The following is a 24,151-nucleotide window of genomic DNA, read 5'->3' as shown; positions in this document are numbered from 1 at the left end:
TTGAGAGACCAATGGTGACTTTTAGGTTTCTTCTTTTTTTATTTATTCCTAAACCACAAAAAGAATGCTCTTCCAATCCAGTATTCACGATTAGCTGGTTCATGGAATAGGAACTAGTATCTAGAGGTAACAGCTAGCTACCACTTAGTTAGCCCCAGTATTGTGTCCCATTGTTCTGTTCCATTAGTTTCCAAAGTTGATCCTGCTTGCTTGTGCCAGCAAATTTTATCAATATTATTCTGTGGTTGACGTGTTTTTGTGTCAATTTGATTCATGATTTATACTTTCATAGCATATTGTATGCTAAACATTTGTTAATGATGGTTATTGAGATTTAGTTGAATTACACTTAATTTTAGTCTCAATGAATTATTGTTGATTTATGCTGCTAGAATAACAAGAATGTTCTTATTATCTCTTCCTAACCTTGACCCTTATACACCGTTTAATAATTGTGTATTTGATTGCTTTCAATTTTGTTGCTGTGCATGAGTGTAGTAGTTGATCTTCTTAGGAGAAACTTTTAAAACGCCTCTGCCCATATCAACTTACACATCATTTTGTATATCCAGCGTTTACCAAATAAGTTCCAATGTTTGGATCACTGAATTTAAATTATTCTGTATGTGCAATGTCTGATTATTTTTACAAGCAGAAATTTTTTATATTCAAAGCCTTTGGCAAACAACTTTTATTAAGTTGGTTTAGATTTGCTCTACTTTTCTGTTTATGTTGTCCTAATTGATGATTAGTTTTGCCTCTTCTTGTTTATTCATTCAGATTACTGGTGCAGTTTGTTATTCCAAATCAAAACTTGGCATATGTTTTTTTTTTTTTTTCCTTTCACCAAAGACTACCTCTCAAAAAGGCCTTTATTGCCTTTGATATTAGTTATGAGCGCTTCAAAGTCGGATTCAGTTATTACCTAATTAACTGATGTGCAGCTCGGTTGGGTTAAACCCTTCTCCTAGCACTATAACAAGCACGATTGGGCTCTCGCTTACCATTTCTAATTTCCTTTTAACCTTTTGTTTACGTTTGCTTCTGTGAGGTTATATCTACCTATCTTTTATTGATTTAGTTAAAGTTTACATTTTTTTCAAAATGGTGACTTCTATTTTTCTTCAGTTCAAAAGTATTTATCTTTTCAATGTGTATTTATGTCGATTAGAACTTTTGTGGTAGTGCACATCAGTTATAATATAATGCCAAGATGTTATTGTTGGTATTTTGGCTCGTTGATACAGTCTGGAAAAGCTAGGATTCTCTAAGTATAGAAAGGAAAGAGGTTTACGTAGCTTTTCTATAAGTTCTAGGAAAGTTAGTCTTTAAAGTTCTGTTAGGATTTGTAATATAGGCTTAGAAAGGTCAATTATGCCTTAGTCTATTAGGAATAGGAATCGTAATCTCATGATATATCAGCAACTTCTATGTGCTATAAATAGGAGCAGGAGGTTTTATGAAATCAAGACAGAGAATGCAGAAAACTGAGTCCGAGTGATAGAGAGGTAAGAACTAGTTTGAGGGATCTGCAATAAGTACTTGTAAACATCTAAGTTCTTCATAGTGAATCTCTCAAGAGAGATCACGAAGTGGATGTAGGCTAAAGTTTTGGCTGAACCACTCTAAAACTGCTGTGTTTTGTTTCTGTTTCCAAGTTCATCTATTTTCTATTTTGCTTAAAGTAGTCAAACACAAAAGATTCAAAGGGGGCTTACACTATAGTTATAATTTTCTGTGTATATCTTTTGCAGCCGGGAGTATATATTATGAGGAAGGTCCCCTTCTGACTTTATTTGTGTTGGTGAATATGAGAGGTATGGACGGCACTTCTGCTAGAAAGAGAAGAAACAGGAGTTTATCCCCCCCGGCCTCTAATCCTATTCATCACTTGAAAACATCAAAAACTTCATCATCAAGTTCAGCAGCATCAAGAAGACCACCATCAAAACTGGTGACTGCTAATATTGAAAATCTTCCCGAACATGTTTTGGTTGAAATTCTCTGTCGACTTCCTTGCTATAAATTCGTCTCTCAATGCAAGTCTGTGTCCAAACGTTGGTGCACTCTCATGTCAAATCCTTCTTTCATTGGCCGCTTCCTGTGCCTGCAAATGGAAAGGCCAATAATACGTACCATGATAAACGCTGAAGGGGTGGAATTCCTTAACAAGACTTCATCATTGTCCAAGCCACTAACTCCTTTGTTCAGAAGACTGATGAGTATCTACAGTTTGGAGAAAGAGCCAATTGTGGTTGGTACATACAATGACTTGGTTCTATGCTGTGCAACCGAGTATGAACAACGTGATTACTACATCTGGAATCCATGCACAATCCAATGGGCTGAACTTCCTCCCCCGCCTCGAGTATACGAGTACACACCTGTGGGATTCATCTGCGATCTTCCCTATTATAACAGTAAGACAGGTGATCAGGAATCAGGAGATACCATCAAGCTTAATTCAGAGTATAGGTGCAGGGTTGTGAGAATTATTTTTCCTCCTGATCAGGAATTTTCCTGCACATTGGGAGTGCAGATCTTCTCTTCTGAGACGGGTGAATGGACAGAATCAATTGTATCCCCCCCAACTGCCCTTAGGTATGAGTCCATTGATCCCAGCATTAGCTTTGCTTGCAACGGAATGTTGTATTGGATGGGTCGTCGTCGAAATTTTTTTATTTTTGGGTTGGATCCATTCATGGTCAACAGTAGTAAGAATAGTACTAGCATTAGTACTATTGGGAATAATACTATTGATCGCTGTAAATGTCGATTGATTGAATTTGATAACTGTGGGTGTGAAATAATTCCGTGCGTAGGAGTCCATAGAGGGTGTTTGCGCATGTCCGAGTACGACTTTGTCAGCCGTGCTGTATTTGTTGCGGATCTTATTGTAGGAGAACAAGGTGGTTGGATGGTCAAGTGTCATGGTGGAACTTCCAGATTATGTATAAAAGACATGGTGAGGATTTATTCACTGGGTGGAGAAAAAATGGATTTGCAGATTGATGAAGAAAATTTGTGTATATTGCTAGCTTTTGACCCAGACGATGATGATATCTTTTATCTGCGGGTAGATGAGGACATTTTCATGTGCAACAGTTTTACAAGTGAATGGTCAAAGATAGCAGAAAAGAGTCCAATTGATAGTCCTTTCTTCTACCCATTTGTGCTCCCATGGTGGCCAACACCAGTTCCTAGACTACCGCAACATGCACAACCAACCGGAACAAGAAATTTGTTCCCCCGAACCGGTCAAAACGCCCTCTAACCGGTAACCAGAATCTGTTCCGTCTTGAACCGCTAGCTGCCCTTCCAGATCACCTAGTCCTTCAGTCAACCTGCGCAGCCCAGCCCAGAAGAAGACCAGTCTCGGCCCAGAAGCAAAGGAGCTGTCCGGCCCAGTAACGCAGCCCAGTGACGTCAGCCCGGAACCAATCCACGTCAGCACCACGCAGGCATCCAGTCAGCGCGCCACGTCAACACTAGTGCCACGTCAGCAAGACGGTCAACCCTCCGGTCAACCACCGCCGGCAACTTTTCTGGCCAACTTCTGGCCACTTTCCGGCGATTTTTCAGGGTATCTACAGTAACTTTCCGACGACGACTTTTCCGATCATCTTTTAAGGTAATTTTTCTAAAAGTTCCCGTTTTTGAAGTTTTTTTTTCATTTTCTTCTTCTTTTCTCGGGGACTTCCAACATCCCTCCTTCTACCCCCCTTTCTTCTTCATAGGGGAGACCAATAGCCGAACTGTGGGGGTTCGTGCTCACTTCAAGCTTGGAGCTTGTAGAGTCCTCCAAACTTAGAGTTTGTTGAGAAGAAAACGATCGACCACATACATCATCGTTTCGATCTAATCCAAAACCCCTCTTGGAATCGGATTTTCTTGGAAGCGACTACGCTCAGAAAATCCCTAATTTCTTGGAAGCGACTACGCTTAGAAATTATATAGTTTTTCGTAGTAGCCTTCTTCGCTCCGAAACTAACCCTATTTTCTTGTTGTTTTTCAAGATGAGTAACCTGAACAAGTTGAGCTTCGCTCCACTAGAGACAACAGGCGCAGGATACCACAAGTGGGTCAGTGATGTGCGCCAGCATCTTAAGGCTGATGGGATCCTGAGTACGATCCAAGAGCCAAGTCAGGACGTGCTTACTCCTCAACAAGCTGCTGCTTTTGAAGCGAATAGAGCTACGAGAGAGGCTAATGAAGCAAAAGCCATCATTCTCATGACAAGGCACATGAATGACGCGCTCCAAAATGAGTACCTCAATGAGGAAGACCCAAGAAAACTATGGGTGGAACTCGAGCAGCGTTTTGGCAACGTCCGTGATTCCCTGCTTCTAGACTTAGAAGTGAGATGGCATAGCCTCCGCTTCTGTGATTTCAAGTCTGTACTTGACTACAATTCAGAGGCACTTCGTATCAAGTCTATGATGGAATTCTGTGGACAGAACATCACTGATACGATGTTGATCGAGAAGACTCTCTCCACCTTCCCCGTCTCTGCATTGATGATAGCCAAAAACTATCGGATTGATGTCAATGCTAGACGCATCACAAGATTTCATGAGCTAATTGGTGCCATGAACGTAGCTGAAAATCACGACAACATACTTGTGAAGAACTATAACTCTAGACCCGTGGGAACCAAGTCAATTCCGGAGTCTAATTATAGTCGCGCCCCCAAGGGAGGACGCAAGGAGCGAAACCCTAAGAGTAGGGATAATTCTGGACGTTCTGGTCCATATTATCGCCCTAAAGAGGAAGGAAATCCCCAAGATAGGAGTGCACGGAACCGTGGAGGTAAACGTGTGAAGAGAGAGAGAGAGAGAGGCCAAGCCTCCGGTTATGGTGGTAACGCCACCAAAGGCAATAACCGTCTACCAAACGCCCCCAGAGCGCCTCGATCAAGGGAACCTGACCATAATGATGCTTGTCTCAGATGTGGATTAAGTGGACATTGGGCAAAGAAGTGTACTGCATCCCAAAATGTTGCAAACGCATACAAGATGTATCGTGAAGCAAGGGAGACAAATTACATGGAACAAGAAGATCAAGATGGGAATCTCGATCTAAGGGTGGAAGACTACAAGGATCAAGACTCAGAAACTGGCGATTTTGATTAAATCTTTTTATTTTTCAAGAGATGTAGGCAATTGCCATATTACTTTTGTAGTAGATGCCAATGATATTAGTCTTTCTTCAAAGTAGGCGTACTCAATGTAAAAGTGATGTCTAGAAAGGTTTTTGAGATAAGTGGTCCTTAAGCGAGCTTTGCTCCACCGACATCTCTCTACTTAACTGGTCACATTTACATTGGAATTACCGAAATAAGATAGGCAACTACCATTGTTTTGCATTAACTAGTTTATTGGATTAGATTTTCTTTGGTTAAGAGAAACGATGATGTAATTCCGTTTGGCTTATTAATAAAAGTTGAGTTCTTTTCTTTATGACTCCTTTTTTAATTACGAGCTTTTTCTTTTAGGAATGGATGAACTTCAATGTCTTGCGGATAGTTCGACTACGCACACCATTCTACGACATAGGCAATTATTCTTAGAGATGTTGCCTACATATTCATCTGTGACTACGATGGCTGGGCCATCAAGTTTAGTTCAAGGACATGGAATGGCCCAATTCCTTTTGCCTAATGGCACCTTGATTAAAGTCACTGAAGCTCTCTACGCTCCTAAGGCAAATCGGACCTTATTGAGTTTTAAAGATATTAGAGCCAACGGATTCCATGCGGAAACGCATAGTGAGGACGGAATAGAATTCCTTTGCATTACCTCTAATGATTGAGGAAGAAAGCGCATCTTAGAGAAGCTTATGTGTCAATCTAGTGGACTTTATGTCACTACAATTCGACCTATTGAATCCAATAATGTCATAAGAGACGATCTCTTGGATTCAGACACATATTGGCTTTGGCATGACCGACTAGGACATCCTGGTCGTGATATGATGCTCCGTATACTAAAGACTTCACACGGACATCCATTCTTCAGAGTGAGAAGAAGCAAGAATCGAAAATTGATTCCAAGACTTAGTAAGACCGCAACAATTGCAGCATCTGGAGCTGCAGCCGTCTTAGGGCGCCATAAGGCCACCCACGTCCCATGTGATAACGCCATTAATGGCGCCAACCATGAGCAAGACGCCATGGTTGTTCCTCCTAGTGGCAATGACGCCACACACACCAATTTCCATGGCTCTAACACCATCATGGGAGATGTAGTCACACACTTTGCTTCTAATAGCACTACGGACGCTCAGGCCCAACCAAAATCCTCATTGGTTGCTTCTAAGGCCCCTCGCTCTTTCTGCAAAGCCTGTTCCTTCGGGAAATTAGGACCGAGACGGTCCTACGCAAAGGATCCCAAAATACTCATTCCGTTCTTACAAAGAATCCAAGGGGATATCTGTGGACCAATTCAACCATCATGCGGACCTTTTAAATACTTTATGGTATTGGTTGATGCGTCGACCACTCGAAATGCTGCTTATGCTAAACTCCTCGCCCAGATTATTCGTCTACGGGCTCACTACCCTGACCATCCTATTAAGTCCATTCGACTTGATAATGCTGGGGAGTTTACATCGAAAACATTCGATGACTATTGCATGTCACTGGGGATTGATCTCGAACATCCAGTTCCCCATGTTCATACCCAAAATGGTCTCGCAGAAGACACTATCAAACGACTACAGATGATAGCACGGACATTGGTTATGCGCACCAATCTCCCTGTTTCTGCTTGGGGATATGCCATATTGCATGCAGCGACGCTAATTCGTCTACGACCCACTGCCACCCAATCTTATTATGCGTTACAGCTAGTGACTGGGTACGAGCCTGATATCTCGCACTTACGCATTTTTGGATGTGCCATTTATGTGCCTATTACGCCGCCACAGCGTACTAAGATGGGTCCACAACGACGAATGGGCATTTATGTTGGATATGAATCTCCAACGATCGTCCGCTACCTTGAACCCTTGACAGGCGATCTCTTTACCACTAGATTTGCGGATTGTCACTTTGATGAGACAGTCTTCCCATCGTTAGGGGGAGATAAGAACACAGATGTTCAACAGGAACGACAGGAATTGTCGTGGTCTGTCCCCACTATGTCTCATCTCGATCCCCGTACCGCACAGTCCGAACTTGAAGTGCGAAGAATAATCGAGCTCCAGAACGTAGCAGACACTCTGCCTGATGCGTTTTCTGATGTTGCCAAAGTGATGAGATCACACATACCTGCTGCAAACGTGCCTGCAAGGATCAATGTCTCTAATACTGGACATCACACCCCCCCTGTCACACCAGGAGATGGCGCCATTGCCCAACATGGCAATGATGTGGCATCTATGACCGCAGGTCCCGCAAGAAAGCGCTGTAGACCAATTGGTTCGAAGGATACTCGCCCTAGAAAGAAGGCGAATGAGGCACAGATAAATCCTTTGATCATCGATACTCAAAATCCGTCCCATGAGAATGTTCCAGATTATGGTTATGTCCATGAGACATCATTGGGGGACGCCTCAATGTCAGAACCTATCCCTGAGAACGTAGAGATCTCTGTTAATTACACTAGTGTACATGGGACATGGGAAAGAAACTCCATCATCATTGATGATGTATTCGCGTATTCAGTGGCGTGTGAGATTATTGAGACCGATGACATCGAACCATGCTCCGTTGATGAATGCCAACGTAGAGCCGATTGGCCAAAGTGGAAAGATGCGATCCAGGCAGAACTTGATTCTCTAGCGAAAAGAAAGGTATTCGGACAAGTTGTGCCAATACTGCCCAACACCAAATCAGTTGGTCACAAATGGGTATTCGTTAGAAAGCGTAATGAGAAAAACGAGATTGTAAGGTACAAAGCTCGCCTTGTGGCGCTAGGTTTCTCACAACGCCCTGGAATCGACTACGAGGAGACTTATTCTCCCGTAATGGACGTCATTACGTTCCGCTACCTTGTCAGTTTGGTAGTTTCCAAAAAACTGAATATGCAGCTTATGGATATGGTTACTGCGTATCTATATGGGGATCTAGATACAGAGATATACATGAAGATTCCAGACGGAATTCAATTACCCAAATAAAGTGGCTCTAAACCACGGAGCGCGTTTGCGATTAGATTGAAACGCTCACTATTTAGATTGAAACAATCCGGACAAATGTGGTATAACCGTCTAAGTGACTACTTGATTGGAAAGAGATATGTCAACAATGAACTATGCCCATGTGTGTTCATAAAAAGGACAAGTTCCGGATTTGCAATAGTAGCGGTTTATGTTGAGATGACATGAACATAATTGGCACCCTTAAAGAGTTAAGGGAAACCGCTGAACACTTGAAATCCGAGTTTGAGATGAAAGATCTTGGGAAAACACGGTTTTGCCTCGGTTTAGAACTCGAGCACCGTAGAGATGGTATTCTGATTCATCAATCAGCTTATACCCAAAAGATGCTTAGGCGTTTCAACACTGATAAAATTAAGCCTTCAAGCACCCCAATGGTCGTCCGTAGTCTTGATCCAAAGAATGATCCATTCCGTCCAAAAGATGACGATGAAGATGTGCTAGAGGCGGAAGTGCCCTACCTAAGTGCAATAGGCACATTATTGTACTTGGCACAATGCACAAGACCGGATATCTCATTCGCAGTGAACTTGCTAGTTAGATATAGCTCTGCACCAACACGACGCCATTGGACTGGTATTAAAGATATCTTTCGATACCTAAGTGGTACGATCGATATGGGCTTGTTCTATCCCTATAGAGAGATGATGGATTCGGACCCATCAAATACTAGGGACGCTACACATGGTGGATTGCGTTCCCTATCTCCAACCCAAAACGATATAAGTGTTTTGGAAGGTTTTGTTGATGCTGGGTACCTCTCTGACCCACACAAAGGTCGCTCCCAAACTGGTTATGTTTTCACCATGGGAAATACCGCGATATCTTGGAGGTCTACAAAGCAGACCTTAGTTGCTACCTCTTCGAATCATGCAGAGATTATTGCTCTTCACGAAGCAGTCCGTGAATGTATATGGCTTCGATCCATAGTTATGCCTGTTCGAAGCAATTGTGGTTTGAAGTCTACCACAGATGAGCCAACGAGCATATATGAGGATAATGCTGCTTGCATTGAACAAATGAAGCAAGGCTACATCAAAGGCGACAACACCAAGCATATATCGCCTAAATTCTTCTACAATCAGCAACAACAGAAGCTCCTCAAGATCAAAGTGAACCAGGTCCGATCTGAGGACAATGTGGCAGACTTGTTTACTAAGTCATTGCCCAAATCCACGTTCGAGAAACATGTGGCAAGAATTGGCTTACGGAAATTATCTGAACTCCCATGATCGTAGTCATCAGGGGGAGGCGCAGACATCAGGGGGAGATGTCTACATGTTCGTCTCGAATCGTGAAGGGTGTGTTGTGCTCTTTTTCCCCTTCGACCGAGGTTATTTTTGCCCCACTGGGTTTTTGTTACTCGGAAAGGTTTTTAATGAGGCAACGAGAGAAGCACCGCGTTTGGGCAACACAAGGGGGAGTGTTCAAGGAAAACCTAATTTGTGTTTAGCCCAAACTCTAGGTTACTTGACCTAGTGGTAATAGGATTTAATTAGAAGGATCTAGAATCCTAATCAATATAGAATTACTTTCCTTGTATGATTGAGATTCTATGCATTGTAATCCTCTATATAAAGAGGCCCCTATTATCAATGAGAATACACAGCAAATTCCTCCTAAATTCAGTTTCTCTAAAACAACTTTTTGTTTATTAAAAATAAAGTTGATAATAAATATCAAGGGTTGAGATTATTTTATAAGGGTTGGGTCACTTACACCGTCGGTGCATAGAATAATTTCCAGTCAATCTGATGGAAGGCAGACTTGTGAGATTTCTGTATTGTTTGTTTTTGCATTTTTTAAAATTCATAAATGCACCAGTGCAAGTTCAATCTATTCCAATAAAGTGTGCTGTACGTGTTACATATCAATGCATGGGACGATCGTTCTGTTACATATAAATACATTCCTCAGTATTGAGGTTATGTTGGGACATTTAAAAAAGTAACCCATTTTAAGGGTTCAAAACTTCAAATTCACTTATGAAGGGAAAAGCTTCAAATATGGTGATGTATAAGGACTTCGTGTTTCTTTCAATAACAAATATGATCGAGTCACCTGCATTTCTAGAATGTCTTCTCTGTTAACATCATTATGGGTCTTATACCTGTATATGGTCTTGTTGGTGCAGTTTCACAATCTCTGATGATGGTTATGATTGACTCTGTAATTACATAATGGATATATGTATTTCCCAACCAACGCAACTGATTAATATGTCAACAACTTTAGAAATCAGTCTTAGGAGTGCAACCCTGTTCGCATCCTAATATAGGATTGAAGTAGAACTTGAGTCCTAATCGAAGATACAGATCTTTGATGACGTTATGATTTATTCAATTTGCCAAACCATCCAAAGTAAAATCATCACAAATAACACAAGATATGTTGACGCAGTAAAACCCTCTAATGAGGTAAACAACTGCAGGCACTATGCCGGTGAACAATCCACTATATGAATATGAAAGTACATAAAGATCTTACACAACTCATCTACTAGAACCAATCTAGTGGGCAGCGGTGTCTCCTCGTCTTTGCTACTTCCAAATCAGCGACCTTGTTCTCCTTTGTCAATCTTGAGATGGCACAACTCTCATCTCAGTTGTCAATCACCTCAAGGCACAAATCATGCATGAACTACCAACACACATGAAGCATAAAACCAGAAAACTTTTTTGACAAAAAAAGGCTTGGGATTTGATAACCCTTCAAAAGCTAAACAAGGAACAGCTTATGAAGGATTCTCACATGAAATTTTAGCTCAATGCTTTCTGAAGATAAAGGCAGAAAACTCTCAAGAAGGCAACGACCAAATATTCTGATATGTTCCACACCTTAAACAACCCTAAGAGAAACATATATATATATATATATATATATATATATATAGGAGAAGACGAGCTAGGGTTTCTGATATACATGGGCTTCATGACTTCTTTTAAAAAGCATGGATTAAAATAGAATCATCATTTAGAAAAGCCCATAAACCAATTTAAGAAAGTTTGAATGTTTTTGATTAAATCATTTGAAACAACGCAGATCAGTACAATAGGATTGTAAAGAGGATCGCACCCTGTAATAGGATTCAAAGGCAAGTTCAGTCCTAACCACTTTTACAAGCATGCACATGTATGCAAGACATACCTGATTATACCTGATTGATGAGAGTTGTGCATGAAGCTTGAAGCATTCCATTCTTCTCAGGATCCAAGAGTAGAAAATTATTACATGAAAACATGACTCTTGGTTGTTGTGCTTAGGAAATGCCAATCAAACTAAACATTGCACTAACAGACTCAAAGGTGGTATACAAGATATTGAATCTTGTACTACGATATCTAGTGTGAAGCTCAATGCCTTTGGGGAAGGAAAAAGCTACTATTCAGGTGTGGCGTACCTGTTTTGGCTGTAGATTTCCTAGATTTTGAATCCGTAGCTGTTGTAATATAGTTGGGGTCATAGAATCATTTCCTTTTTGTTTTGGGCCCTTTTTGTTTTGGGGGCTGGGTTCTACAGATTGAAGGTTCTAGTATTTATAGGATATCTACCCTTTTGTTGAACTTCTCCAGGCGTTGTTGTGGACAGGTCATCACAGTGCTTGCTCTACATGTCCACACCAAAGTCAAGAGCAATTCAACTGCAAAACTAATATCTGAGGCACATAATTGCTACTGGAAGATTTATGGTCAATGTAGATGTGAGATTTTTAGAAAAAGGGGCCATGTAGGAGGAAGTTGTCTATTATTCTCTTCTCCACGCATTCACCATGCGTATCCTTCTTCTTTTTTGAATAATGCGAATCCTTCTTTGGTGTTGGAAGAATTGGAGTGATTGAGAAGACAGAGAGGAATGATGATTTTACGTTTATGCACAGGAATATACTCGGTGAGCGTAGATTACAGTCAACAAAAGGTGACGGTTTGGGGAATATGCAGCAAATACGATGTACTCGATACAGCAAGGACCAAGAGAAAACAGCTCCCTCGCTTTTGGAATCCTGAAGACAATGATATTGAAGATGATGGAGTAGAAGCAGAACTACCACCCACTATATCAGAGTCAGACGACTCAACACCACCGATTGCAAGATAAAGCACTTATTAAGACGGCCTTCTTCACTGGCTCCCACTAGGGTTCCCTCCTAGAGCTTGAGAGCATGGAAGAAAGTCTTCACCAGGAGGGCCAATTTATTCTAATGAGTAAATTAACATATACAGTACTTACAATGTCAAATCATTGCTGTTATTTGTATCATCATCATCATGCAAGTCTTCTACATCATCATCCAGCAGCTTTATGGTGAAATCAAGAGTACCATTATCTTTAGCCTTCTGGATACGAAACAAGTCTTCGTCCTTGAATTTACTTAATCTCTTTCCTAGTTTAGGCCACATTGTCTTCCTTGATAGCCTTGCACGTAATCCAAGGGCGTCAAAGTATTTTCTTCGCATATACTGCCTGATAATAGGTTCCAAACTAATCTCAACAGCTGTTAACAGCCTTGCTCCTTTAAGCACGTGTTCCCGCGTTCGAAAAATATTGGATGTAAATCTTGCAGCAATGTCCAGTGGCATCTCTCCAGGTTCCTCCAGCTCATTGATATTCTGCAAGCAAATAATACGTATTCCATCAGTAAATCATTGTTTTCAACCATACCATTCTTCAGTGACATGTTCCTGAAGTTATATGAATTCCAAACTCAGCCTCATATTAAATACAGTTAGCAACATAAAGCCTTTTAAATCGGCTCCATTTTGCAAGGCAACACAGTATGTACTTTACAAAAGAAAATCAACGTAACCAGCTCCAATGGAAATAGTAAGTTGGATTAAGCTAGAGCATACTGGTTCCTGAAAAAGAGGAACAGAGGCCAAACAGCAATTGCTGTAAAGTCATCTCATCATTCCTCGACGAAGCACTGAGTGTGATTCTCTACAACAATAAAAAGTTCAAGAAAAAGAGAACTCACCATTTCCCCTGATCATTGCAACCCAAGTTCTTCAGAGCTAGGACCGAAGTTGCATGCAACCCTCCACAGGCCAGCCTTGCTGCAGACGCTATAAACTGGTTCCACCTTATACTGGCATGCTTCCCACACTTGCTTCCAAATATCTTCCTCAGCGACATTATGTAGCTCAAGAGGCAACACATCTTGATTGAAATGGAATATGAATTTTATTTCAACGTCCTCAACCTCTCTCTCTCTCTCTGAGGTAGCACTCTCAAGGAACTTCATAGAAGATTGAAAAATCTTCTTATATAGTGACTGACTCATCTCTTCATGTGGACTTCGTGATTCGTCGTCAAAGCACTTCTGACAACGATCTTTCAATTCCCGCTTCCGCTTCTGGAGCATGAGCCATTCGAGGTCCAAATCTTGAATGGCCCAAAGTACCTGCATAGAAAATAAAATCAAACAGTTGATCATATTGCTTGTGAGACGAACTTTATATATCTATCTATTAGATCCCATGAAGAGTACCTTGTGCTACTTTATTTCACTTTTATCCTGATGTGGAGGATAATCTTCAAGTTGATCAGGATCTTTGAATAAACTCAGGCAATCCTCCCTCCTACACATAGCTATAAACAGAAGCTAAAATAGATGAGATGACATATCAATAGAGGGATAAACATCAGATAAATATACAGAAGCAGACAAATTGAAAAGATTACTAACATCCAGCTTTTCAACATGTTGCAACACCAAAAATCTCCTGATGTCATCAACTTTGACAGCATTTGCCAAATGAGTCTTCGAAATCCACGGTTTTGTGGCATGATCAAAAATCCAATTGCTCTCAGAAGTCAAGCTATCAGCATCTAACGGTGTAGATCCACTTCTCAGCAATTGTATCTAAATATAAAATCAGAAAATAAATAATAATAATAATAAAAGCTACTGTGAGCTGAAAAGTTAAACTGTAATATCAAGGCTAAAGCAAAGAAAACTACTTGGGAGTCTTTCTGGAGCATCAGTCTCCTGAATGTGCTTATACTCAGAAGGTGCTTGGAATTGGTATAATCGAGTTGACCTGCGCAGAATATAATGTTGAAAATAAAAGAATCTAGAAAGCAGAAGAAATATTTGAACTGTTCAAATTGAGAAAAATCTAAGGACTGATTACAACTTCAATAAGAACACATGAAAAAGAATTAGCTAGGAAACAGGAGTTGACTAACACCATGACTCTACACTCCTCCACTATCAGAGTACTCGTAAGAGCCAGAGAACAGCAGCTCTTAGGAGAGATTTTGGCCTTCCAGATTGCATCAGAGGTGATAAATTGAGAAAAGGAAAAGTGATCCATAAGTAACTACCAAAAAGATGGACAGGGACAACCATTTGAGATTGTTGAACAATAAGAAGGTTCTATAACAACAGAAAGCAATGCATTATGCCTGCTAAGAGCTCAATCACCACATGACACTTACCTTTGGAATCTCGTCTTGCAAGATAGATGGAGGAGGAAGAACAACAACATCTGGTTTATAGTACGTCATAAACTTCAAAACATCGATCTAGCTTGTTGCTTCAAAACAACACTATCATGAGAGAAATTGGTGAGATAATGTATGCAGAGCTTGTTTAGCACATCCCCAGATGAATCTATCACAACAAAAGTGGTGTCGGTAATCCCAGGTCCCAAACAACAAGCAATGACCTTGGGTACCACATGATCTTCTGAGCTATGACTTTGCTTCCATCGATTTGGTATCACAGAAACTCATTTCCACAAAGCTTCTCCATATTCAAAAAGCAACCAGCTTATTACTCTATTTCTGCACAAGGATCAGGCTTCATGCATCATTGAAGGCAGAAGGTATCTAAAGAAGGCATTCTCAAGTATCTTCTCCCGCTCTTCATGCCAAGGTCCCACAGATATATTAGTCATTGCTTGTTGTTTGGGACCTGGGATAACCGACACCACTTTTGTTGTGATAGATTCATCTGGGGATATGCTAAACAAGCTCTGCATACATTATCTCACCAATCTCTCTCATGATAGTGTTGTTTTGAAGCAACAAGATCGAGACGATGTTTTGAAGTTTATGACGTACTATAGATAGAACCTCTTCAAGTTCATTAACAAGTCTTCTACATCATCATCCAGCAGCTTTATGGTGAAATCAAGTCATCATCTTTAGCCTTCTGGATACGAAACAATTCTTCGTCCTTGATTTCACTTAATCTCTTTCCTACTTCAGGCCACGTTTCACTTGATAGCCTTGTACGTAATACAAGGGCGTCAAAGTATTTTCTTCGCATATACTGCCTGATAATAGGCTCCAAACTAATCTCAATAGCTGCTAAGAGCTTTTAAGCACGTCTTCTAGCGTTCGAAAAATATCTGATGTAAATCTTGCAGCAATCTCCAATGGCATCTCTTCAGGTTCCTCCAGCTCATTGACATTCTGCAAGCAAATAATATGTATTCCATCAGTAAATCATTGTTTTCAACCATACTATTCTTCAGTGATATGTTCCTGAAGTTATATGAATTCCAAACTCAGCCTCAAATTAAAAACAGTAACATAAAGCTTTTTAAATTGTTCCATTTTGGAAGGCAACACAGAATGTACTTTACAAAAGAAAATCAATGTAACCAGCTCCAATGGAAATAGTAAGTTGGATTAAGCTAAAGCATACTAGTTCCTGAAAAAGAGGAACAGAGGCCAAACAGCAATTGCTGTAAACTCATCTCATCATTCCTCGATGAACCACTGAGTGTTATCCTCTACAACAATAAAAAGTTCAAGAAAAAGAGAACTCACCATTTCCCTTGATAATTGCAACCCAAGTTCTTCAGAGCTAGGACCAAAGTTGTATGCAACCCTCCACAGGCCAGCCTTGCTGCAGACGCTATAAACTGATTTCACGTTATACTGGCATGCTTCCCACATTTGTTTCCAAATATCTTCCTCAGCGACATTATGTAGCTCAAGAGGTAACACATCTTGATTGAAATGGAATATGAATTTTGTTTCAACGTCCTCAACCTCTCTCTCTGAGTTAGCACTCTCAAGGAACTTCATAGAAGATTGAAAAATCTTCTTATATAGTGACTGTCTCATCTTATCATGTGGCCTTCGTGATTCGTCAAAGAACTTCTGACAACGATCTTTCAATTCCCGCTTCCGCTTCTGGAGCATGAGCCATTCGAGGTCCAAATCTTGAATGGCCCAAAGTATCTGCATAGAAAATTAAATCAAACAGTTAGATCATATTGCTTGTGCGACGAACTTTATATATCTATCTATTAGATCCCATGAAAAGTACCTTGTGCCAGTTTAGCTCACTTTTATCCTGATCTGGAGGATAATCTTCAAGTTGATCAGGATCTTTGAATAAACTCGGGCAATCCTCCCTCGTACACATAGCTATAAACGGAAGCTAAAATAGACGAGATGACATATCAATAGAGGGATAAACATCAGATAAATATACAGAAGCAGACAAATTGAAAAGATTACTAACATCCAGCTTTTCAACATGTTGCAACACCAAAAATCTCCTGATGTCATCAACTTTGACAGCATTTGCCAAATGAGTCTTCAAAATCCACGGTTTTGTGACATGGTCAAAAGTCCAATTGCTCTCAGAAGTCAAGCTATCAGCATCCAACGGTGTAGATCCACTTCTCAGCAATTGTATCTACATATAAAATCAGAAAATAAACAATAAAAAAAAAACAAAAAAAGCTATTGTGAGCTGAAAAGTTAAACTGTAATATCAAGGCTAAAGCAACGAAAACTACTTGGAGTCTTACTGGAGCATCAGTCTCCTGAATGTGCTTATACTCAGAAGGTGCTTGGAATTGGTATAATCGAGTTGACCTGCGCAGAAGATAATGTTGAAAATAAAAGAATCTAGAAAGCAGAAGAAATATTTGAACTGTTCAACTTGAGAAAAATCGAAGGACTGATTACAACTTAAATAACAACACATGAAAAAGAATTAGCTAGAAAACAGGAGTTGACTAACTCCATGACTCTACACTCCTCCACTATCAGAGTACTCGTAAAGAAATGTCATATCAACAGACTTCTTAAGGAATACGACAACCAAAGAATTATTCAAAGCAACAAAGTAAAACAATAATTCAAATGAACTTTTATTAGATAATATAAGAACCCAGATGATACAAGAACCGAGATCTTTTACCCTATAAATAATGCAGTGATACACATGGTTAACAACTATGACTTTTATCTGTATCTCTACTCTTCCTGAACTGCATTTATTTTGGTTTTGTTTAACCAAAATGTTCGTACTAGGTGTCGCTATTCAGCAAAGTGTTAGTGTTTCTTTCTCCCCAAAAAAAAAAAAAAGAAAGAACAAAAGAAATGATTTTTTTTCTTCTTTTAAATAACTAGGTCACCTATAATGGCCTGTCTCATTACATAGCATACGTCAATCAGTACTCAGAACTAAAAAGTCATATATGGAAAAGAATCAGCATAGGAAGTGAATGGACTGGATATTCTAGGTAAAGTCAAGAGAATCTTAATAAGAAAAAAAAAAAAAAAGTACTTACATCCCAAATCGGATGACATCGCCATCAAGTAAGGTCACATATGCCTCTTTGTTCACCTGATAATGCAAATAAGAAGGTTAGGATGATAGGTAATACTATATACTATTTTGTAACAAGAGCAACCACAAAGGTTTTTTGGAAGCAGCAAATAAGTGAATATCTGTGTGGTAACTGCCCGCAGACAGGGACTAACACACCACACAAACACAAATGTCAAGCAATAATGCAGATAAGCTTAGCCATTTCAGCAAATACTAAATCTCTACAGTGATGGTAAGTGTTGAATGTTGTACTCTTGCATGACAGCATGTGTAGGATAAAGATCTTATATGTCATAATGAAATTTTAGGAACAGAGATCAGATAAAAAAATCTTATTTCTATGATGAAATGGTCATCAAGAAAGAACCCCATAAACGAAACTTCAAGGGACTATCAACTTCCATGTACTTACTATATAGTAGCACCCTAGATTACTTAACAGCTACAGAAAAAGCACTATGGTATTCTTTTTGTTTAAAGTTTTAAACAACAGATAGCTTCTTCCTCTGCCCCTCAACTACAATTTAACCCAAGTTAGTACCCAAAAATGATTATTACATGTGAACAAAAGCCCAATCCAATTTTGAGTGCCAAATCTTACTAATGATTGCAGAACTATTGCCCAAAGGACCGCTCTGATTATCTTTCCCACACCTTCCATGCCTAAAGCAGAGAACAAAAGCCTTCTGATCCATGAATACCTGCAATTTGACGTGATCTTACTAAGAGGAAGTTTAGACTTTATGGCTGCGTTTGGCAACCATGATAGGATTGGATTAAGATACATGACTAGATTAGATTAGTATAAGATTGGATTTGTTATCCTCCTTGCACGTGTTTGGTATTATAGGATTAGAGCCAGAATGGATAAAGATGCAAAAAGTGAGAGGGAAAAAAAAAAAAGCAAGGTTCGAGACCCAAAGCAAGATGAACAGAGGTCATTTCTTCTTCTCCGATCGCTCCGGCGAGAACTCTTCAACTGTACTCAACTTTTCCTCCTCTTGGGCTTCGATGTCTTTGATTTTTGGCCTTTCCACCCGAAACACCACATCACCACCACCAGCTACATTAACACGGCCAATCCCACGCCGATCTAGCTGGGCTCAATGACCGTCGACGGCTTCTTCGCGACGTCCACAACAGCAGCGCCTCCGCCTCCGCCGAAGACGGTGGAGGCAGGGGCGGATCTAGGATTCAAAAATGGGTTGGGCTAAATTGAATAGGGTCTTTTTTGGGCGAAGCCCAAAATTTTTTTTCGGTGCAACTATGTTATGGAGAACTATTTGAAGGTAGTGAAAGGAGGAAAGATTAGATGAAATTGGAAGCTCAAGAGGAATGGACTGGATGGTGATGAAACCGACGACATTTGCCTCAATTATCATCTATCAATATTCAATAGCCCATCACATAATAAAGTATTTATCATTATTATAAGGATAGACGAACTGATGATAATATTCCAACCTTTCAATTGAAGCGAACCTCCACCCAACAACAGAGACAGACATGAATTCAGCACCTCATTCTTCTTCAGCAATCTCTCCCGCCAATATCTTCCCTACAAAACCCAAAACCCACACTGAGATCAGAAACCCACTCCCGGCGCACGAAAATCCACACTAACTTACGCAACAGTTGCGCCAAAACAACACGAAAAACAGGTGGAAGAAGCAAAAACCCAGATGACTACCACGGCACTCACAGTCAATTGCAAGCAAAACCCATCAAATTCAAAGCTCACAGTCAATTAATTGCAAGCAAAACCCATCAATGGGGCTTGGGAGAGATGAAATTAGAAGTACCTTTATGTGGGTAATCTGGAGCTAATCGGGTTGGAGGAACTGAGGAAGAGGAACTGATGAACTCGGTTGGAGGAGCTGATATATTAGCAATACCTATACTTGGGGGTTTTTACTCTTCATTTTCGGTTGGCCAGCCCTAGGACTGGATACGACCCTGCCTGCAACTCTGGAAGGCTGAAGCAAAATGGGGACAGCGCCACAGGGGTAGAAGGGGAGGGTCTGAGAGTCGACCTACAGCCCGCAAAGCATTGGTATATTTTTTTTTATTGGGTTATACCCATACTTGATCGATTTTGGCCCAAATTTTCCCTTGGGCTGTAGCCCAAGTAGCCCTTGTCTTGGCTACGCCCTTGGGTGGAGGAGGTCTGGTAGGAAATTGTGTCCGGGAAAGGAGTGTAAATGAGGTGCCTCCGGCCGGCGCAGTGGAGAGAACAAGGGAGGAGGTATGTATAGCTCGCACCGCCGCCGCTGGAGACAGAGAGATTGAGCGAAGGATGTTCGGGTTCGATCAGATCGCACTGAGGATGATACAAGGGCTGGGGTTTGTACTTTGATTGAAGAGGATCAGGGTCGGTCCTGACGTTTTAGAGACCTGAGGCAAATATTTATATGAAATTAGAAATGACATTGGCAAATATTTTTTTTTCTAAAATAAATTAAATCTAAAAATAGTAGAAATAAATAATAAAGAAAAATCTATATTGTATTCTTAAATAGTTAAATTAGAAATGACATTGGTAGTGATGATAAAAAAAAAAAAAAAAAAGTTGTTTAATACAAGAAGAAATCAAAAAAAGAAAAGAAGAATATAAAACGAAACCTTTTAGTCTCGAATCTGTGTGGTTAAAAGGCCACACAACAAAATTGCCATTGTGCTAAAGCAGCGTCACGTTGCAAGAATGGCAAAGAATATATATAATTAGTTGGACTACAAATATATATATAAAAAAAATATTTCAGAGACCCGTCGGAAACCGGTGACCTGAGACGGCTGCCTCAAGTGGCAGCCCTCAGGGCCGGCCCTAAAGAGGATGGTGGTCATTTCGTCAAGGTCCAAGGATGGTTCTCGTTATAATCTTGTACTATTGAGCATATCCCACCTCTCCAACAGGAGTTGATGTCCTACTCTGATAAGATTGAAATATCCAATCCCAAAATAATCTGAACCACCAAACAGTAGCTTGGATATATTTTTGTCCTATCTAATTATTAATCCACGCAAACAAACGTGGCCATATTTCCTCATGCGATCGGATTAGTTGGTTCTGGGTTAATTTGAGCTTCTATGGAAAGTTTCCTTCAAAAATAGAAAAAGAAAGAGAAACTAGAGAAATTCTAGGGGAATATAAATTTGATGTTCGATTTGGAAGCTACTGTAAAATTTTCTTAGATGGCCAGTTGAATTTTTTGATTGACAGAAATAAAGGGAGAAATGGTTTTGCAGAGAGAGAGAGAGAGAGATGAGAGATAGATGAGAGTTTTTGGATTGATGCCTTGACGGGTAGTAGAGGCAGAAAGGATTGATTAGATTTGCAGATTTGCACATGGTGGTGTGGTGTTATCGAGAAGAAATAAGGGTAAAAGTGGAAGTCAGTATTTTAAGAATGGAGAATTCCACAAATGGTCACTCAATTATGACTCATTCGACACTTTGGTCACTCAAGTTTCAAATATATCATTTTGGTCACTCAAGTATTATACTGTCATTCACAAAAGTCACCCAAGGGGCGTTTTTTCTCACAACAAAGTGACTTTTGTGAATGACAGTGTAATACTTGAGTGTGCGTGACCAAAGTGTCGAACGAGTCATAATTGAGTGACCAAAGTGACTATTCTCCCTTTTAAGAAAATATCTCAAATTCTTGTTATTGGAAACAACTGCCATGAGCTTGCTGTACATATACTCATTGAAGTTTTTTGTATTCATCAAAATTTTGTTCTGTGGTTGTTCATTTTTTTTCCACCCTCATAGCCAAAAATTTCTCCGTCCGCCACTGCTCTTGGTATCATAATTACATACAGATCTAACCCTTAAAATTGCATAGCTTCATCTAAACTCGACAAAATTAGGAAGAATCACAAACACGAACAATAAAAGAAAATATTGGATCCAAACTAACTATATACCTAGTAAATTCCACATAAACTGATCGAGGTTTTTGAACTTGGCTTCTTCATCCAGGCAACGTCTGTGATTTCTCTCGCAGAACCATCGGCCTCCCATTTCTGCTTTGTGTTTGTGATGATTGAGTCTAAGCCACATGAAAGTGCTACAGATCTAATATAAATGATCCCTAGTTTTTGAAATGACTGAAATGCCCCGAGTTGCAGAAACAATTGACATTTTGATCCAACTCAGACCAACCCGCCAAATTCAAATAAACAAAGAAGGCGCCATACAATTAATTGGTAAACATTGAATAGTGAAGTTTTTAATTTCGATTCCGATCCGGTTTATTAAAGGTTTTTTAGGTTCATAAACTAATTTGTACTGAGAGGTCATGTCAAATTACTTCCTTCCCTTAACTACCAAGAATTGATTAGGATTTAACTCTAATTAGCATTAACACGATTGATATTCAGGTGCGGGGGTAGTGTTACCAACTCGACCACTTGTGATGGTTTTGTGAGATTAAATTTTGTATCACTTATAACTTTTTGGTCATCTAATGTCCTAATTTTGTTTATTAAAATCAGAAAGCATTTTTATGTAACAACTTTGAGAGTCTATCCTGTAAAAAATTTAAACTTTTCGCAAGTGCCAACCGACAAAAAGTTTGTGTAAATTGAAAATTTGAAATATAAAATATGGTGTCATGTTTTTAATCTTGAATGCTAATGCCAAATCTCATTAGATTATCATTAGGAATTATAGATGAGTGGATGCATAGACACTCTACTTAAATTGGGCAAGTCATTGTGCTATAGACAAAAAAAAGAGCTTACACTAGTACGTGTCACGTCTCTCACATTTATGTGAAAAATTAGCAAACACAAGACCAAAGCTAGTAGCTACAAAGCTCTAATTTGAAGGAGACATATGCCTAACAAAAGCAGAACCCTTTCTCCCAAAATTGAAATGGTAAGACAGTAAAGCAAAATTAAGTCGTGTGATTAAACTTTGTAAAGGCCAAAATGTTGCAACTCATTTATTTGAGTTTTGAAGTGAGTCTCAAAAAAACGTAAACAACTCACTTTTATAATCTAATTCTCAATTGCATAATACAATTATCATGACTTATCAAACAATCAATTGTAAGATTTTATGTAGATATAGATGTCTGAACAACGTGCTCCGGTCCATATATGGCTTTTTTGTCCAAGTTAGAATCAGAATTATTGCATTTTTTCACTCACTCTTGAAATTCTCTTGGATTCTCCAGTGTTGGTGCTTCTTTGCCGACCTTCTTCACTCACTCTGGCCATTCTCGATTGTTGACAAAGTTTTGGCTGATTTAGCACCTCCTTCCACACATGTGCAGTGTTGATGACAAGTTTGGAAGGAGGCGTGGAACTGCTAGAGATCAGCCACCCCTCCTCATCAGCTAACAGTCCCTCACTCTTCATCGGGAACTGCCCATCTCAGGAGGCTAAGAATATCTGGTCGCCCACGTACATCTTGAGTTAACAATTTCCATGGCAGATGCTCCTGCCATTATCTTTCGTAGACCTCCCATTCCAAGGATGAAATATACTACTCGTTGAGTCCATCGACACCTGCAATTTAACATGCTTTAATTACTGTCAGATTATCATAAGGGTGCAGCTAGCTATTGCCACCCTACCATTTTCTTAGTTCACTCTACAAATATTTGAATTATTAAAAAATCATATTACCCAAGTGTAAAATGACTAATAAGTACACTAATTATTTAAAATCTAAATATGTAAGGATATCTAAATACATAACCAATTAATTAAATAATTAAGTAGTCACTGGATAACATTAATCTTCATCTTCTCCATCCAAATTTGAATTTATTATTAACTTTTTGTTTTTTTTGTTGCATTCTTGTCGTTAATTCATTATTCAATTCACAAAGAGAAATTATAAATACACACCCCAAACTACTTAATACATATGCCTATTATTTTATATTTCAAATCAGATTTTATAGGTAGTTAAATGACCAAAATAGACATCTATGTATTAAAAGAAAAATAAAAATCTTTCTTTGTTAAAGGAAAAACATATTATGTGTCTTCGTCAAAGCGACTGACGGAGAGAGAATCAAGGAATCAGCGATTACCATCAATCAGCACAATTACGGATCAATTAGCATTTAATGTCATCATTGTAATTGATATTTCCGTTGTAATTCTCTTCTTATATAAAGGGTCTATAAAATGAAATGAGTAGACCAATTTCCAATTTCATTTTACTTTTATACGTTATCAGCACACTTAGAGCCAATAGCCAAAAGAAAAAAACCCTGGTTTTCTAATTTCTTTCTCCTTCCCGTCGGAAAAAAAAAACAAAAAAACAAAAACAAAAACCTAGAAGAAAAAAACTTTTCTCTTCTGCCGCCACCAATTGTCAAAAAAAAAAAAGGATTAAATACTGTTTACTCTCTATACTTATAGGGTTTCATCGTTTCAGTCCCTA

At 39.4% G+C, this 24,151-nt stretch overlaps 2 protein-coding genes across 15 annotated transcripts; one reads left to right on the top strand and one right to left on the bottom strand.

Moving 5' to 3' along the window:
* Positions 1-1,469: 1,469 nt before the first annotated feature.
* On the top strand, positions 1,470-3,274 carry LOC112173175 (F-box/kelch-repeat protein At3g17530). The gene is made up of 2 exons (XM_040508523.1): positions 1,470-2,965; positions 3,077-3,274. The coding sequence occupies exons 1-2, from the start codon at positions 1,811-1,813 to the stop codon at positions 3,272-3,274; spliced, it is 1,353 nt and encodes a 450-aa protein (XP_040364457.1). The 5' UTR covers positions 1,470-1,810.
* An 8,732-nt stretch (positions 3,275-12,006) lies between these two features.
* On the bottom strand, positions 12,007-19,790 carry LOC112171944 (transcription elongation factor SPT6 homolog). 14 transcript variants are annotated; one of them, XR_005801604.1, is made up of 15 exons: positions 19,546-19,790; positions 19,208-19,301; positions 18,345-18,444; positions 17,703-17,758; positions 16,923-17,001; positions 16,643-16,819; positions 16,445-16,558; positions 15,940-16,356; positions 14,599-15,579; positions 14,347-14,480; positions 14,119-14,198; positions 13,844-14,020; positions 13,646-13,746; positions 13,133-13,558; positions 12,626-12,767 (listed from the first exon to the last, which is right to left on the bottom strand). XR_005801604.1 is itself a non-coding variant. In XM_024309067.2 (9 exons), the coding sequence occupies exons 2-9, from the start codon at positions 19,249-19,251 to the stop codon at positions 12,384-12,386; spliced, it is 1,371 nt and encodes a 456-aa protein (XP_024164835.1). In that variant the 5' UTR covers positions 19,252-19,301; positions 19,546-19,790; the 3' UTR covers positions 12,007-12,383. The 14 variants fall into 14 exon arrangements, 7 of the variants coding, with proteins under 7 accessions (XP_024164835.1, XP_024164836.1, XP_024164838.1 ...); XR_005801605.1 differs by having other exon boundaries at positions 14,347-14,423; XR_005801602.1 differs by having other exon boundaries at positions 14,119-14,480.
* Positions 19,791-24,151: the final 4,361 nt, after the last annotated feature.

The sequence above is a fragment of the Rosa chinensis genome, chromosome 6 (genome assembly GCF_002994745.2).
Source record: "Rosa chinensis cultivar Old Blush chromosome 6, RchiOBHm-V2, whole genome shotgun sequence".
Lineage (NCBI taxonomy): Eukaryota > Viridiplantae > Streptophyta > Magnoliopsida > Rosales > Rosaceae > Rosa > Rosa chinensis.
Note: the sequence above shows the minus strand (reverse complement) of the source record. Positions and strands in the feature narration are given on the sequence as shown.